The following is a 16,306-nucleotide window of genomic DNA, read 5'->3' as shown; positions in this document are numbered from 1 at the left end:
TTCTGTCGCTCAACCGAGTGGAAGCCGCTCCTTTGAGAAGAAATGACACTACTCCAAGACTCCTTCCTGCTGGAGGAGGGCCTTGCCTTGGTTCTCCTCTTCTTCATAACACGCTTTTTCGTTCATTCTCTCTTCAGGAAATCAAGACCACCGCTCCCTCCAGAACCACAGGGGTTTCCCATCGTCGGCGCCCTCCCCCTCATAGGCAGCCAGCCCCATGTCGGCTTAGCCAAAATGGCCAAAAAGTACGGCCCAATCATGTATCTGAAATTCGGAAGCCAAGACATGGTGGTGGCCTCAAACCCGGAAGCCGCTAAAGCCTTCCTCAAAACCCAGGATCTCAATTTCTCAAACCGTCCAACCGATGCAGGCGTCCACCATATGGCCTATGACGGACAAGACATGGTTAACGCTGCATATGGACCCAGATGGACATTGCTGCACAAAGTGTGTAATACTCATATTTTTGGTAGTAAAGCCATGGAAAATTGGGCACATTTTCGGGTGTCCGAGGTCGGCCTCATGCTTCAGGATTTGCTTGAGGCTAACCGGAAAGGCGAGCCCGTATTGATGCCTACAATGTTATCGTATCTTACGGCGAATGTGATCGGACAGGTGGTTCTCAGCCGTCGTGTTTTTGCAACAAATAGTTCGGAATCGGATGAGTTTAAGGTTCTGGTTGTGGAGATGATGAAATATGCAGCGGTTTTATTGGTGGGGGATATCATTCCGGCCTTGGGTTTCTTGGACAGAGGCACCCAGCAGAAAATGAAGAAATTACACAAACAAGTCGATTCCATGATAACGAAGATGATTGAGGAACATATTGCCACCAGTCATGAGCGTGAAGAACACCCTGATGTGCTTGACACTATTTTGACTTACGGAGACAAGCCAGACGACGAAAGACTTAGTAACGATAACATCAACGGACTCCTCCTGGTATCTCTTAAACACTTCTTTTAGTTAGAGTTTTATTTGATTTGTAAATCAGCTCATGGACCGGAGGAGGAAGGGACAAGGAGGGGCAATTGCCCCCTTGGATCCATTAATATAAATTGATTTTTTTATATATGAATACATATTTGATATTTGATATGTATTACAATGTAACTAAATATTATTTTATTATAATTCAAATTAGATAATTATAATTTTACTATAATTTCTGACTAAGCGCGTGACTCAACTAGACTATTCAAACTTGTGCTAGAACTTATTTGTGGCCGGCACGGATACATCATCGAGCATCATCGAATGGGCCCTGACGGAGATGTTGATGAATCCAACCATTTTTAAGAAGGCACACGAGGAGATGGATAAAGTAATCGGAAGAGGCCGGAGGCTCGAAGAAGCTGACATTCTTGAAGCTCCCATACTTACAAGCCATATGCAAAGAAACCTTAAGAAAACACCCCCCAACACCACTCAATCTGCCTCGCCTCTCATCCGAAGATTGCATTGTAAACGGCTACTTCATCCCCAAAAACACTCGCCTCCAAGTAAACATTTGGGCAATCGGCCGCGACCCCGACGTGTGGGAGAACCCATTAGAGTTTGCACCAGAGCGGTTTTTGAGTGAAAAGAATAAGAAGATTGATCCTCGAGGAAACGACTTCGAGTTGATCCCATTTGGAGCTCGAAGAAGAATGTGTGCTGGAGTGAGAATGGGAATGGTTCAAGTTGAGTACGTTTTGGGAAGCTTAATTCATTCGTTTGACTGGAAATTACCAGAGGGAGTTAAAGAGTTAGACATGGAAGAAATTTTCGGCCTCACACTGCAAAAAGCTGTGCCTCTTTCGGCTATGGTTTCCCCAAGACTTGCCCCGGGTGCCTATGTTTAACAACAGATAATCAAGCTCCTAAATTTGCCAGAAATGTCTGGTCTTTTCATATTTGCCATAAAAGCTGCAACAATATATATATATTTTTTACAGAGTAATTTGTATTTGGTTGCAATCAGCGTTGTATTCCCAGCTAAAATAATGAGAGAGAGAAAAAATTGTATTCGTTTGCTTCTCAATTTTGTATTTAGTATAGCGCGTAGATAGAAAATACAAGAACAAGGAAAATTCGATATATGAATTATATAAGTATAATATCACGAATAATAAAAAATATGTTTATAAAAAAATATTTTTAAAATTTGCATTCGAAAAAAGTATGAAATGTATATATACGAGTTTAATATAATATATCATCAATAATATGTTTCTAAAAATACGATAGTATCATAATAGTTTTAATACTTTTCATAAATCTTCTATTGAAAATTAATATAATAACTTAAATATAAAGTATTTAATTAACTATTAAACCTAATTAACTTAATACATAATCAAAATTTTTTTGTATAACTTAATACATCCAACACGCATCTACCTGCACTAAAAGCGGATTCCGATGCTACAGTTGACACTGGAGGTATTAGTAGATCTTGGGCAATGGGTGTAAGCATAGGAAAAGTTTTTGTCTTGTCTTTCCACCATGCCAAAACGTCTAGTTTTTCAACATTATATCTTTAAACAATTTTTGGATAATAGTTAATTTTGATATAATTATAAAATTGACTATAATATGTACTTTGACTAGCAATTTGTTCACCTTTGTGCAACAGAGACCATATGCGTAACTTGTTTTTACCTGAACTATTAGAACTTACCTTCAATGCAGAACATACCTAAATACTATATATATTAGGTAATCTTGAACATATTCAACAGAATTAACATTGCTATTAATTGATAAATTTTCATTAATAACACCAAATAAATTTTGTAATCCATTAGTTTTTGCCCTAGGATCTAAAACAGTAGCTGCAGAATAAAGTAAAGGAATTTCGTTTCAATATTTTTAAAATTTTTGTTCCATTTGCATACATATATTCTGAAAAGCACGATGAGAGTGATGATACTTATGTTTTTTAAAAATATCACTTATTGTTACTATATTATATATTATAAAACAAATTGTTGGATTATACACACATGAGTAATGATTTGTGGCTTTCTTCCATAACTCTAATAAGTTTATTAAAGTCGTAGCTATTTTTTAATTTTGATCTGTCAAAAAAATAGGATCTATCGAATCTTTTGGTTGGGGATTAAAGTATTGTGTTATAGGAACTTCATATGCTTTCAACATGAGATATGTTGAATTTCATATCGTTTTAATATCTATTTTTAATTTTTTTCTTCTCAACCCCATTGATATACATAATTGATGATATATTTGTACCTGTGACAGGGAAAATAAAATGTATGTAATGACATATCTAATTACTTCTAAATGTTTTTTAACTAAGCTCAAGCTTTTTTGAGCAATTAAATTAATAATATGACATGCACATCTAACATGAAATAATTTTTCATTAAATGGAGGAGACAAATGATTATATATATATTCAATAACTTTATCATTATTTTTAGCATTATCAAAAGTAATTGAAAAAATAGAATTATTAATTTTATATTCCTCAAAAATATTTACTAATGCATGATAAATTGTAAGATTATCATGCGGATATTCTAAATTTCTAATTGTAATATTTTTTTTGCATAATTGTCAATCATAATTAATATAATGGGCAGTTGTACAAAGATACTCTATATATTGATTTGTAGCAGTCCATAAATCATAAGTTATTGAAATAACACCATTAAAATTACTTAATTCTCCAATAATTTTTATTTTCATTAATTCATAATTTCTCAATATATCTAACCTAAAAGTTGACTTAGGAATTCTTCCAAATGCTGGTTAAATACTATTTTGCATAATCTATTCTAAAATTTCATCTTCTACATAACTAAAAAGTTGATTAGAAACAACTACATACCTGGCCATGTAACATTGCATCTTTATTTGATCATATGTAAAAGTCAACATTTCTCCCATATGCTGGAACCACTCAGACCTCTTGCTGAAGTGTCACTTGGACCAACGGATCACAATCTGGTGAATGCAATTTGTTTTTGTCCTTTGAGCTTACATGAAATTTTTTTTACAGTAATCAGTAACATGTCAACGAAGATGTCCCGTCTCACTTATATTTACACATGTTAAACAAAAACCACAATGTTTACATACTGCAAGACGAATTAATTTTTCGTCAATTGTTTTCTCTATTCTATCGAAGTGCTCTCATACCATTGACATTTGTTTTTTTTTTCTCTGTCGAATAATGCAAACCTATACCTGTACCATTTTCACCCATTAGTGCTCCACCTATTCCACTTTGTGCATCATCAATAATATCATTAGCACCAGCATGATAATATTCAAATGAATTGAATTCATTTGACATTGGATCAATTTGTAATATTTTGTAACGATAAAATTAAAATAAAAATGAAATTATAAACATAAAGTATTGTGAATTCAGATATTTTTCAAAAGAGAGTTAATGAAAGAAAATAAAATTGAAAATATAATGAAATAATTGAAATTGAGAGATTGAGAAATTTGTAATTGTAAATGAAAGTAAAAATGAAAAATTGAATAGGTTTTTATAGAGAAAAAATAAATAAATTCAAAAATTTTAAAAAAAATTAAGCAACTGCTATTGGCCAGAGCCAACGACTTCTGCTACAAAAGGCAGAAGCCATTGCTTCTACTGCAAAAGTAGAACAACTTCTGCCATTTGCTAGAAGCATCTTTCGCCAAGTGGCAGAATCAGCTTCTGTCATTTTGCAGAAGTCTGCTTTTGCCGTAAGAAGAAAAAAATTATTTTTTATTTTATTTTGTAAATAATATCGGGTTAGCCCATGGGCCTAATACTAAAACCCTCAACCCGGCCCGATATGCCCATGGGCCTAGCCCGACACTCTATAGTGTCAGTCGGGTCTTATCACATTGGGTTTCTTTTTTCGTGTTTTGGGAGGCCCAACCCAATTAATGTGTCTATAGATGAGTGATAATGGTTGTTTGCAATGAATAAAATTCTTAGGAAAAAAATTTTTGGTTATTATTTGAAATTTGTTGTAGAATCCTGCTTTCTGACTTTCATGGAAAGACATTGTTAAAATTGCTTGTCAAACGGGGAATGTATAACATTGTTGATGAACATCAAATTCTTCACTAGATGCCATCAAGTTTAGTCATAGCTGCTAAAGAGGCAGTGGCTCTTTGAAATTGATACTTTGATACTTGACCAATATTTTTGGCTTATCTTCTTTTTCCTCAAATACTATATTATTAGATTTTTTTTCTAAGCTTTAATTTCCTATATTAGAGGTTACTTGATATGGTATAAGAGTGATATTGACTTCTTGCACTTGAATCCTAGCATTCTAGGGGGCAAATTTAACAGAAAGTATTGGTTTGTGTGTGGATTCACACTTGTGTTTGTATGTGCATGAAACTACTTGTCTTTTTCATTATTTGACCATACATGTGAGATTCATTTTAGATTGACTGAAAGGTATTGTAAATGGATCCTACCATTCTATTAGGTATATTTAGTATAAGTGTTGGTTATAAAACTTGTTTTTGTGTGTTATTGAATCTGTATCAAGTCCATTATTCCACCATATATGTGAGGGAACATTTTAAGTTTAAGGACAATTTTATAATAATTTAAGCTTTTGGGTTAACGGCCATTCAACATATCATGGTGGTTTCAATAATTTTGGATTGTGAAATTTGAAAGTTGGATGTGGAGGTCTGTCTCAGGTAGATTGATAACGGGTTAGAATGATCATAGTACGCCTATCATTGTCATCCGTGGTATAGTGACTGACTCTCTTGCCGAGATGATCTTCAGAGAGGTATGCTTATTCACACAACAGGACAAAAATCAATTATTTTTCTTCATGTAAGGATGTAAAGGCAGAAAAACCTTAGAAGAAAGAGTTAAGAAAAATAATAATTGCAACAACAGATAGTCATCCGGCTATAATTAAAAGTAATTATATTAATCGTTCATTTATGTTCCACTCAAGATAAGACTCTTTCATATCTCATACTTCTTTGCAATGGCGTTCCTCTTAAGGGAAATCTTCGCGGCAACTATTCTCTTCTTCATTACCCGCTATTTGATTCGTTCTATCATCAAAAGATCATCCCCTCCGCTCCCTCCAGGCCCGCCAGGATGGCCGTTGATCGGCGCTCTTCCTCTCCTGGGAGCCATGCCCCATGTCACCCTTGCCAAAATGGCCAAAAAATACGGACCTGTCATGTATCTCAAAATGGGAACACAAGACATGGTGGTGGCGTCGACTCCGGACGCCGCTCGCGCGTTTCTGAAGACTCTAGACCTCAATTTCTCTAACCGTCCTCCTAATGCAGGCGCCACCCATTTGGCGTATGGTGCACAAGATTTGGTTTTTGCGGACTATGGAGCAAGGTGGAAGCTACTACGAAAGTTGAGTAATTTGCATATGCTTGGAGGAAAAGCTCTTGAGAATTGGGCGACCGTTCGCGACGCCGAGCTAGCTCACATGGTTTGTGCCATGTGCGAGACTAGCCGAAAAGGCCAGCCGGTGGTGGTGCCGGAAATGTTATCTTATGCCATGGCGAACATGATCGGCCAAGTTATACTCAGCCGTCGAGTTTTCGTGACAAAAGGCTCGGAGTCTAACGAGTTCAAGGACATGGTGGTGGAGCTGATGACATCTGCAGGATTTTTCAATATCGGTGATTTCATCCCCTCAATTGCTTGGATGGACTTACAAGGGATCGAGCGTGGAATGAAGAAACTGCACAAAAAGTTCGATGTTTTAATAACAAAAATGATTGAGGAGCATATGGCGTCGAGTCATCAACGCAAAGGAAAACCAGATTTTCTCGATGTTCTGCTGGCGAGTCTTGAGAACTCTGATGACGATCAAAGGCTTACAATCACCAACATTAAAGCTCTACTCTTGGTATATATTTTTCTCTTTTCTTTTTATAATTATTTTCACATATGACGGAGCTCGGAAATTGTTGTTATTTCTGCTAGAACTTATTTACTGCTGGCACCGACACTTCCTCAAGTATTATCGAGTGGGCGATTGCAGAGATGTTGAAGAACCCTATCATTCTGAAGCGAGCACATGAGGAGATGGATCGAGTAATTGGAAGAAACCGAAGGCTTCAAGAATCAGACTTATCAAAACTCCCATACTTACAAGCCATATGCAAAGAAACATTTCGAAAACACCCATCTACACCTCTCAACCTGCCGCGGGTCTCAACCGAAGGATGCGTTGTAAACGGCTACTACATTCCTGCAAACACGAGACTCAGTGTAAACATCTGGGCTATAGGCCGTGACCCCAACGTGTGGGAGAATCCATTAGACTTTACACCGGAGAGATTTTTCAGTGAGAAGTATGCCAAGATTGAACCACGGGGAAATGATTTTGAGCTGATTCCATTTGGGGCAGGAAGAAGAATCTGCGCAGGAACTAGAATGGGGATTATTTTAGTTGAATATATTTTAGCAACTTTGGTGCATTCGTTTGAGTGGAGATTGCCAGATGGAGTGGAGCTAAACATGGAAGAAGCCTTTGGTCTTGCCCTGCAAAAGGCTGTGCCCCTTTCGGCTATTGTTTCACCGCGGCTTGCTCCCAATGGTTATACTTATGAGTAGTACGTTGAATCTCATCTAAAGACTTCGACATATCATATCACTCTTTAATATGTCTCAATAATGCCATAAGAATGAATTGTCATCGAGGAGAATGAATGTATGAATGGCCGTGTACGTTCAAATAAATTGAGATAATTTTAAAGCAAAACAAAAAAAAACGTAAAGGGTCACCCGTATAACAACAATGCAAATAATTGGTGTATAATGTAATAAATTTAAATTAATTAATTTTGTATAATATAAATTTCAAATTTTATATTTATGGGTTTTATATTTTTTAATATGATATCAAAATTCAAAAACAAAATAGATGAGTCTAATAGTTTAAAATGATTATAGATATCAAGTGATAACGTATTCAATTAAATGATAGGTCTAACAACCTATAATGATTGTAGTTGATAAAAGGTGTTGAAAACTAAAAGACTTATACATCAAATAAAAACAATATAAATGAGTGGTATATACGTTTAGGAGCACTGTTATATATACACATTTTTGGTACACAATTTATATACACAATGATATGTCATTATATAATTATGTGATTTTAAAACATGTGTCATCATATAATAAAGAAACATTCAATCACATGATAACACTTCATCTGTGTATACAAATTATGTACCAAAAATATATACATATAGTTTTATTGATAAGTTTAGTATATTAAAACTTAATACAAATTAATTAGTTTTATATTATATAAGTTTCGATTATCACATTTATAAATCTAATATATTTTAACACATCAATTTGAACAAATCAAATAATGATTTTAACTTTTAACTTGTCGTTCATCACATGAAATTTGGATAGTAAAACACCAGGCAAACAATGCGTACTTGCTCTTCTTCGTGGAGTGTTAGAAATGTTACTGTCGGTGGGGAGTGTTTAGGTAAAAGTAACAGAATTAGAGGCTCCTGCAGGCAAAAAGAGAGCTGAACTATGACTGGTTGGCCTTATGGTTGTTGTGTCGTAGTTCCCCACCATAATACATCACCTCAAGAAATGAACATTAGGCAGAAGTGATAGTCTGTGTTTCGTTTAACGAAGATATACCTCTCCATAAGAGAATGCATTTCATCAATTGGCACCCACTCAATGTGATCGGTCCACAAGCAAAAGAAAGTAATAGCTTCCCATCTAATCAATCTCGATTGTGACCATATCATTTATGTAACTATTTAGGAGGCTAACGTTTGTAACCAAAAGCATTGTAATTATACAAGGGATCACCAACGGCAAAGGGAAAGGCACCAAAACATATGCAAATATATATACTAGACACTCTTCTTGTACTTAGGATTAGCATTGTTTTGTTGTAAGCTCGATGGCAAGGGTCATTGTACTCAATAATCTTTCTAGAGATACTCCTTGGTGTTCAAATCCCCTTTGTGATATTCTTTTATAATTTGTGTATTCAAGTTATCGAAGTATTTTTTTCGAAAATGTTAATATTTTAATCATAGACATTAATTATTAAACAACAAACTAAACCACGTTTAAAATATTTTGTGTCTAACTTTTTTTCATTTGTTTGAATTTAACTACTTCCACTGTAACCAAATTTACAAATAACTGTGACAAAAATATCTTTAACAACATCTCGAGCTCCTGCAAATGCAACATTATGCAGTAGAACTGATATATTCACCTTCTTTTCTTTAATATTAAAATTTTCATGTCATCTTATCCATCGATTAGAAACTCTGTAACCATTCAGAATGCTGGTGCTTTTCTAAACGTACTGTTTTTGTGTTGAGCAGAGAGATGGGTACTTCATTGTCCACTTCTGCTCATTGTGACGATTGAACAGGACCAGAAAGAGACCTGCTTTCTTGACTATGGCCGTTCACCGAAATATTCATTATTTTAAACTTATTTGACTGTATCTCTACCCTCTGCAAATAAAGGACCAAGGAGTTTCGATGTAATTAATGATTTATCAATACCGCATTAATTATAGCCACATTAATTGAGAGTCATTTCCTTTTGATATAAATTCAGTTATCTAGATGAATTTATCTTGGATTGGATTCATTATATTAAACTAAGATAATATTTCCAGATTCATTGACATTTATTTATATAATAGATTATCTTCACTAGAACATTATTTTTAATGAAAATCCAAAATGTGGATGCCAACTTTGCATATAAAAAAAATATTTTTAGTGTACATTATCAAAATTTTCGAGTGATGGAAAACTACAATTGTACATCACACAAGAACTAGAATTTTTGTATAATATAAATCCAGCCTATAATATTCATTCTATTGCCAAATTATGAAACTATTGGTTTGATTATATATACCTATTTTGAGTACAAAAATGAATTACACATACGTGTATCATCACATGATTAAATAGTATTTTATTGTTATTTCAAAAATATTCAATCATATGATGACACATATTAAATATATACTTATTTGTGTACTCAAAATGAGTATACATAATTTTATTGGTAAAATTAATGTTGATTTCGTTTCTCAATTTGTCATTTATTTCCATACATAGTGATCATGCGGTGGAAAGTCCCGTATGTATACTATATTTATACATTTTCTTTCTCTTGTGTGTGGAGAGTGTAAACACAATTTTTCATCATTAACTAGTATATACAACTTAAAAATCTTATGTAAGATAAGTTACAATAACAACAATTATTGTTTGAGTAGACTCAAATAAATTTGTTACAGCTATGTAAAAATAAACATGGAAATGAATAGAAACAAGGGAAAGAAAGAGATGTGCCACCAAAGTTTTTATGTATTCAAACTGATGATCATAATGTCTATATTCATAATGTTTCGCTGATTTTTTTATGTAGTGCAAGAATGATACTCTTCTTCCTTTCTTATTTTTTTTTTTTTTCTCCTCATTCTCTTTTCCCATTTCCTCTTCTTTTATATACAAATTTTATTGGAGGGACAAAGGTTATTTAAGTCCTCCGTTTTCTCTCGACAATGACCTATGATTCTGAATTTAAATAAATAGTGTTGTTTCTATATTGACGACATAACATTTATATGAAAGTTAATGTTTTTACTAGATAAACATTACAAAAATGTTGTTGCATGAAATCCGAATTAGGATAATCTTGAAGGCTTCAAGTTGAGGAGTTGATTAGTGAGTACTCATTGTCCGCTACATCCAATTGTATTTTAGGGTTATTTTTGTACTACTCATTTTTTACCGTATAAAATTTGTTCCCCAGTTCTTGGAGTTTGTAAAGGATCTCAAGAACTATAAAAAATTTATTGCCAAAAAAAAAAAGATTGTTGCTATATGGAGATCTTACAATATCTTTCTTGATGATGTAAGTTGATGCTATTATAATCTCGTATGTGTTGAGTGGTGTATCAATCATTTTGCATCATTTGTTGAAGACGATTGGAAGTGTGTTGTTTGCATCATAAGATGCTCAACACATGTTTCATTATTATTTGAACAGTCACAATGGATGTTCTTTGACTATAAAAGGAGTTTTAGGTGTAGGTCTTTAATAAGTTTTTCATCTAGATACTTAATAAATTGTCTATAACTTATTTCTTCTTGAGTTTGATGAATAAGGAAAATTAAGAGTTTGATGCTTCTATAGAATAAGATAATAACGAATGACCTTTTAGATGATATCCTAAATTAGGCATCTACCTTAAGAAGGTAGTTAACATACTTCACATTAGCTCTGTCAAACATTTGAAACAAGGATATCAGACTCTCCACTACCTTGTACAAATAGCAATGGGGAGCAGTGAGGTCAAATACCCTATTCTTTATCCCTATCCTCAACCCTGATCCATCTCTATTATAAGGATAACAAAGATTTTCTATCTCTGTACTCACAACGAAAAATTTTCTCTTTGTACCTTTTAAACATAACATAAACATATTAACTAATAAAATTAATTAAAATTAAAACCAACCTATTTTAAATGTCACAAATAACATATATTAACCACTTTGATATACATAACAAAAAAATAAATAAATTTGAAAAACATAAATAATCAAAAACTATAAAGATACAATAGTATTTTAAGTAAAGATATAATATAAAATAATAGGGACAAAAATAGAGGCAGGCGAGTACATATGTATCCTTGACCCTAGCTCATCCTTGATTATGAGAATATTTTTTATCCCCATTCTCATCTCTTTCCTCATTTCTATCAAGGAATCTCCTCCCTGTTAAGATAGTGACTTTAAATTTGGGTCAAAATTGTCATCTCACTATTGCCTTGAGCCATTCTTCAACTGTATATGGATAACTTGTACCTAAAAACTTTAAAGGCTAGTGCATGCCTACAAAATCATATATCCAGTGGAGTTGGGTTTGGCCTACAATTGGAGTAATCTCTCTAGTGCAACATGCACTAGTGGTGCCATTACCGACACACTTATGCTACTTGGAGTGCGAACTATGTTTCTTATGCTGATGGTATTGAATCCTATATAAGAGGTCAAGGTAGTTGTCCCTTTGTTTTATGCCTGTTATGGGTTGGCAGCTGAAAGATTTTTATTAAACCTCTTGGTTCTCCTCATAATGATCATATAAAACCCACATATATTATCTTATAAGCATAACTTAGTAGGTAATAACTTTAAACTTACTTACAGCGATTGACTAGTGAGTGTGATCAGCATAGCAAAAGGGACTTATCTTAATTTTGCTTGAGTTAACTATACACATTTGGACATTTTTTAGGTACCAAAATCACGCTTTGATACTAACTTGTAACACTCATTTCCAAAAGTATTATCCTTTGAAGAGAAATGCTTCTACTCTTGTCTAATTAAGTATGATAAACTTAAACTATTTTAGCATACATAAAACTTCACATATAAATTACCAAGAATATCCTCAATTATAACTATCAACAAGAGGAACATCAAAAGATGTCTTTAATTACATAATAGCCAAATATAAATAACATCTAGTGTATAGTAATGAAAACATGATTCGATTGTCAACAACTCATAATATAAACATAAAATATATATATAATCAAAATGACAATATTACCCTCAAGTTGTCTTATCTCGCTAACCCACCCTATCACAATCATCATCCTCACTTGTTACCTCAAAACAAAAAAGGAATGAAGAGTGAGTGATAAGTCACTCAGTTAGTAGGAGAACTTGATCCTACACATTTATAACATATCCTTTTATATAATTAAACTCTTATTTCATCTGAACTTGATCATTTGAAGTACACCTTAGGACTCAAAACTTTAATGACCTAAAATCCTTTCCTCGACTTAATTATTAAGGGAACGCCTTCAATCCCTAATAAGTGATGACACTTTATAGATAATGCATGTAAGATATTGGGGTGACCATTTCCTAATATTCAACAACAAACTAACAAAAGTGTATTTAATTACGTTTTGACAACCATTATTATGTCATTATTCATAATTATTGTATGTGTTTTCTGCAATATAAAAGGAGAAAAACTCCATGGCCTAGGCTTCCATGCTAACCAAAAAATAGAAAGCTTTCATTAACACTAAGAGGGGCATTTGATTCTAGGAATGTTTTATTATTAAAACTAAAAGATTACCTTGAAGATAGATTACTTTAAAGATTATTGAGTATAAATTATTACTATGTTTAATTAAAAGTAATAAAAGAATACCAGTATATTTTTTTATTTAAATATCATTAGGTATAATTATTGTAAAATATTTTTTTATGTTAGTTGTTATATTAATTGAAAATAAAATTATTTTTGCTTTAAAAAAATTAATAAATAAATTATAGATTATAATAAAATCAAGATTATCTTTGTAATATTTTAATACCTAAGATAAGGATGGTAATCAAATTACCTCTTATATTACATGTCATATCATCATTGGTAATAAAAGATTACTATAATTTATTTTTACTTATAAACCAAACAAAATAATGTAAATAACAAAAGATAAATTATCAAAGTAATCTTTAATCCCCCTCAACCAAAGACATCCTAAGAATTTAAGACAATCCCATATGTACGTCCATAGATACTTAGTATTCTGTCAGACTATATGAATTTTAGAGTATCTTTGAACATTTCAAAACAGTGCAAATAAACTAAATAAAAGGTCTACCAATATGAGTTTTCATTTAACATGAAATTCATCGACCAACTAACTACTTGAAGAAAACATATAAATTGAGAATATATTTGACATAGATTAATATCTGGAGATATGTAGTGCTGTTTTCAAGCATAATGTTCATCATGGGTATTTACATTCCTGTCCTAAGGAATGAAAAAATATAAAAATCATCCCCACCAAATTATGCCATTAGAAAATTTGATTCCTTTCCTCCCACCTATGCAGCATTTTTTATTAATCAGGGTTTTTTCTGAGCTTCAATCGCGAGAACTGAGTATTTATTTCATGGCCATGCCAAGTACATAGTATGGTTACATAATGCAGCCATCAGAATTATGGTGGCTCGACATGTGCTCAGCTATAGTCAGATTTGAAGTTGGTAAAGAGACCCGGGAGGCAAGAAGGCTATGGAACAAATTGCATAAGCCAACCGACTAAAACAATTAAGAATCTGAATGAATTAACCAAATGAAAACTGACCCACATTGCCGGCAATGAAGAGGCTGGTTTATTCCTTGAACCAGTCTTTGACTGCAAAATATGAATAAAAAAAAGGTGATGGATACTGGGATTAGACAATTGTTCGCTGTTGGTTTCAAGTGTGTTTAGGAGTAGATGGGTTTGAATCTGTTAGATAGTTACAACGTTTAGAGAAAATAACCTTCAAGGAAATATTGATTAAGGCTTTATATAATATAATTTTCTAAGGATAGTTACATCTCAAATGAATTTCAAACCCTTATATATTCCAACCATCCACATTGATTCTGTCGCTCAACCGAGTGGAAGCCGCTCCTTTGAGAAGAAATGACACTACTCCAAGACTCCTTCCTGCTGGAGGAGGGCCTTGCCTTGGTTCTCCTCTTCTTCATAACACGCTTTTTCGTTCATTCTCTCTTCAGAAAATCAAGACCCCCGCTCCCTCCAGGACCACAGGGGTTTCCCATCGTCGGCGCCCTCCCCCTCATAGGCAGCCAGCCCCATGTCGGCTTCGCCAAAATGGCCAAAAAGTACGGCCCAATCATGTATCTGAAATTCGGAAGCCAAGACATGGTGGTGGCCTCAACCCCGGAAGCCGCTAAAGCCTTCCTCAAAACCCAGGATCTCAATTTCTCAAACCGTCCAATCGATGCAGGCGTCCACCATATGGCCTATGACGGACAAGACATGGTTAACGCTGAATATGGACCAAGATGGAGATTGCTGCGCAAAGTGTGTAATACTCATATGTTTGGCAGTAAAGCCATGGAAAATTGGGCACATTTTCGGGTGTCCGAGGTCGGCCTCATGCTTCAGGATTTGCTTGAGGCTAACCGGAAAGGCGAGCCCGTATTGATGCCTACAATGTTATCGTATCTTACGGCGAATGTGATCGGACAGGTGGTTCTCAGCCGTCGTGTTTTTGCAACAAACAGTTCGGAATCGGATGAGTTTAAGGTTCTGGTGGTGGAGATGATGAAATATGCAGCGGTTTTATTGGTGGGGGATATCATCCCGGCCTTGGGTTTCTTGGACAGAGGCACCCAGCAGAAGATGAAAAAATTACACAAACAAGTCGATTCCATGATAACGAAGATGATTGAGGAACATATTGCCACCAGTCATGAGCGTAAAGAACACCCTGATTTGCTTGACACTATTTTGACTTACGGAGACAAGCCAGACGACGAAAGACTTAGTAACGAAAACATCAAAGGACTCATCCTGGTATCTTAAACGCTTCTCTCTTCTTTTAGTTAGAGTTTTATTTGATTTGTAAATCAGCTCATGGACCGGAGGAGGAAGGGACAAGGAGGGGCAATTGCCCCCTTGGATCCATTAATATAAATTTGATTTTTTTTTATATATGAATACATATTTAATATATATTATAATATAATTAAGTATTATTTTATAAAAATTCAAAATAGATAAAGATAATTTTATTATAATTTCTGACTAAGCGCATGACTCAACTAGACTATTCAAACTTGTGCCAGAACTTATTTGTGGCCGGCACGGATACATCATCGAGCATCATCGAATGGGCCCTGACGGAGATGTTGAAGAATCCAACCATTTTCAAAAAGGCACACGAGGAGATGGATAAAGTAATCGGCATAGGCCGGAGGCTCGAAGAAGCTGACATCCCGAAGCTCCCATACTTACAAGCCATATGCAAAGAAACCTTAAGAAAACACCCCCCAACACCTCTCAATCTGCCTCGCCTCTCATCCGAAGATTGCATTGTAAACAGCTACTTCATCCCCAAAAACACTCGCCTCCAAGTAAACATTTGGGCAATCGGCCGCGACCCCGCCGTGTGGGAGAACCCATTAGAGTTTGCACCAGAGCGGTTTTTGAGTGAAAAGAACAAGAAGATTGATCCTCGAGGAAACGACTTCGAGTTGATCCCATTCGGAGCTGGAAGAAGAATGTGTGCTGGAGTGAGAATGGGAATGGTTCAAGTTGAGTACGTTTTGGGAAGCTTAATTCATTCGTTTGACTGGAAATTACCAGAGGGAGTTAAAGAGTTAGACATGGAAGAAATTTTCGGCCTCACACTGCAAAAAGCTGTGCCTCTTTCGGCTATGGTTTCCCCAAGACTTGCCCCGGGTGCCTATGTATAA

At 34.5% G+C, this 16,306-nt stretch overlaps 2 protein-coding genes and 1 pseudogene across 2 annotated transcripts; all 3 read left to right on the top strand.

Annotated features, from left to right (window-relative positions):
• The first annotated feature begins 42 nt into the window (after positions 1 to 42).
• On the top strand, positions 43 to 1,904 carry LOC123226251 (annotated as a pseudogene).
• Positions 1,905 to 5,940: 4,036 nt separating this feature from the next.
• Positions 5,941 to 7,676, top strand: LOC123225291 (flavonoid 3',5'-hydroxylase 2-like). Its single transcript, XM_044649223.1, has 2 exons — positions 5,941 to 6,866; positions 6,944 to 7,676. Exons 1-2 carry the CDS (start codon positions 5,976 to 5,978, stop codon positions 7,574 to 7,576), a joined length of 1,524 nt encoding a protein of 507 aa, XP_044505158.1. The 5' UTR covers positions 5,941 to 5,975; the 3' UTR covers positions 7,577 to 7,676.
• A 6,828-nt stretch (positions 7,677 to 14,504) lies between these two features.
• LOC123226250 (flavonoid 3',5'-hydroxylase 1-like) lies at positions 14,505 to 16,306 on the top strand. Its single transcript, XM_044650780.1, has 2 exons — positions 14,505 to 15,404; positions 15,677 to 16,306. Exons 1-2 carry the CDS (start codon positions 14,505 to 14,507, stop codon positions 16,304 to 16,306), a joined length of 1,530 nt encoding a protein of 509 aa, XP_044506715.1.

Source organism: Mangifera indica, chromosome 9, assembly GCF_011075055.1.
Source record: "Mangifera indica cultivar Alphonso chromosome 9, CATAS_Mindica_2.1, whole genome shotgun sequence".
Taxonomy (NCBI): domain Eukaryota; kingdom Viridiplantae; phylum Streptophyta; class Magnoliopsida; order Sapindales; family Anacardiaceae; genus Mangifera; species Mangifera indica.
Note: the sequence above shows the minus strand (reverse complement) of the source record. Positions and strands in the feature narration are given on the sequence as shown.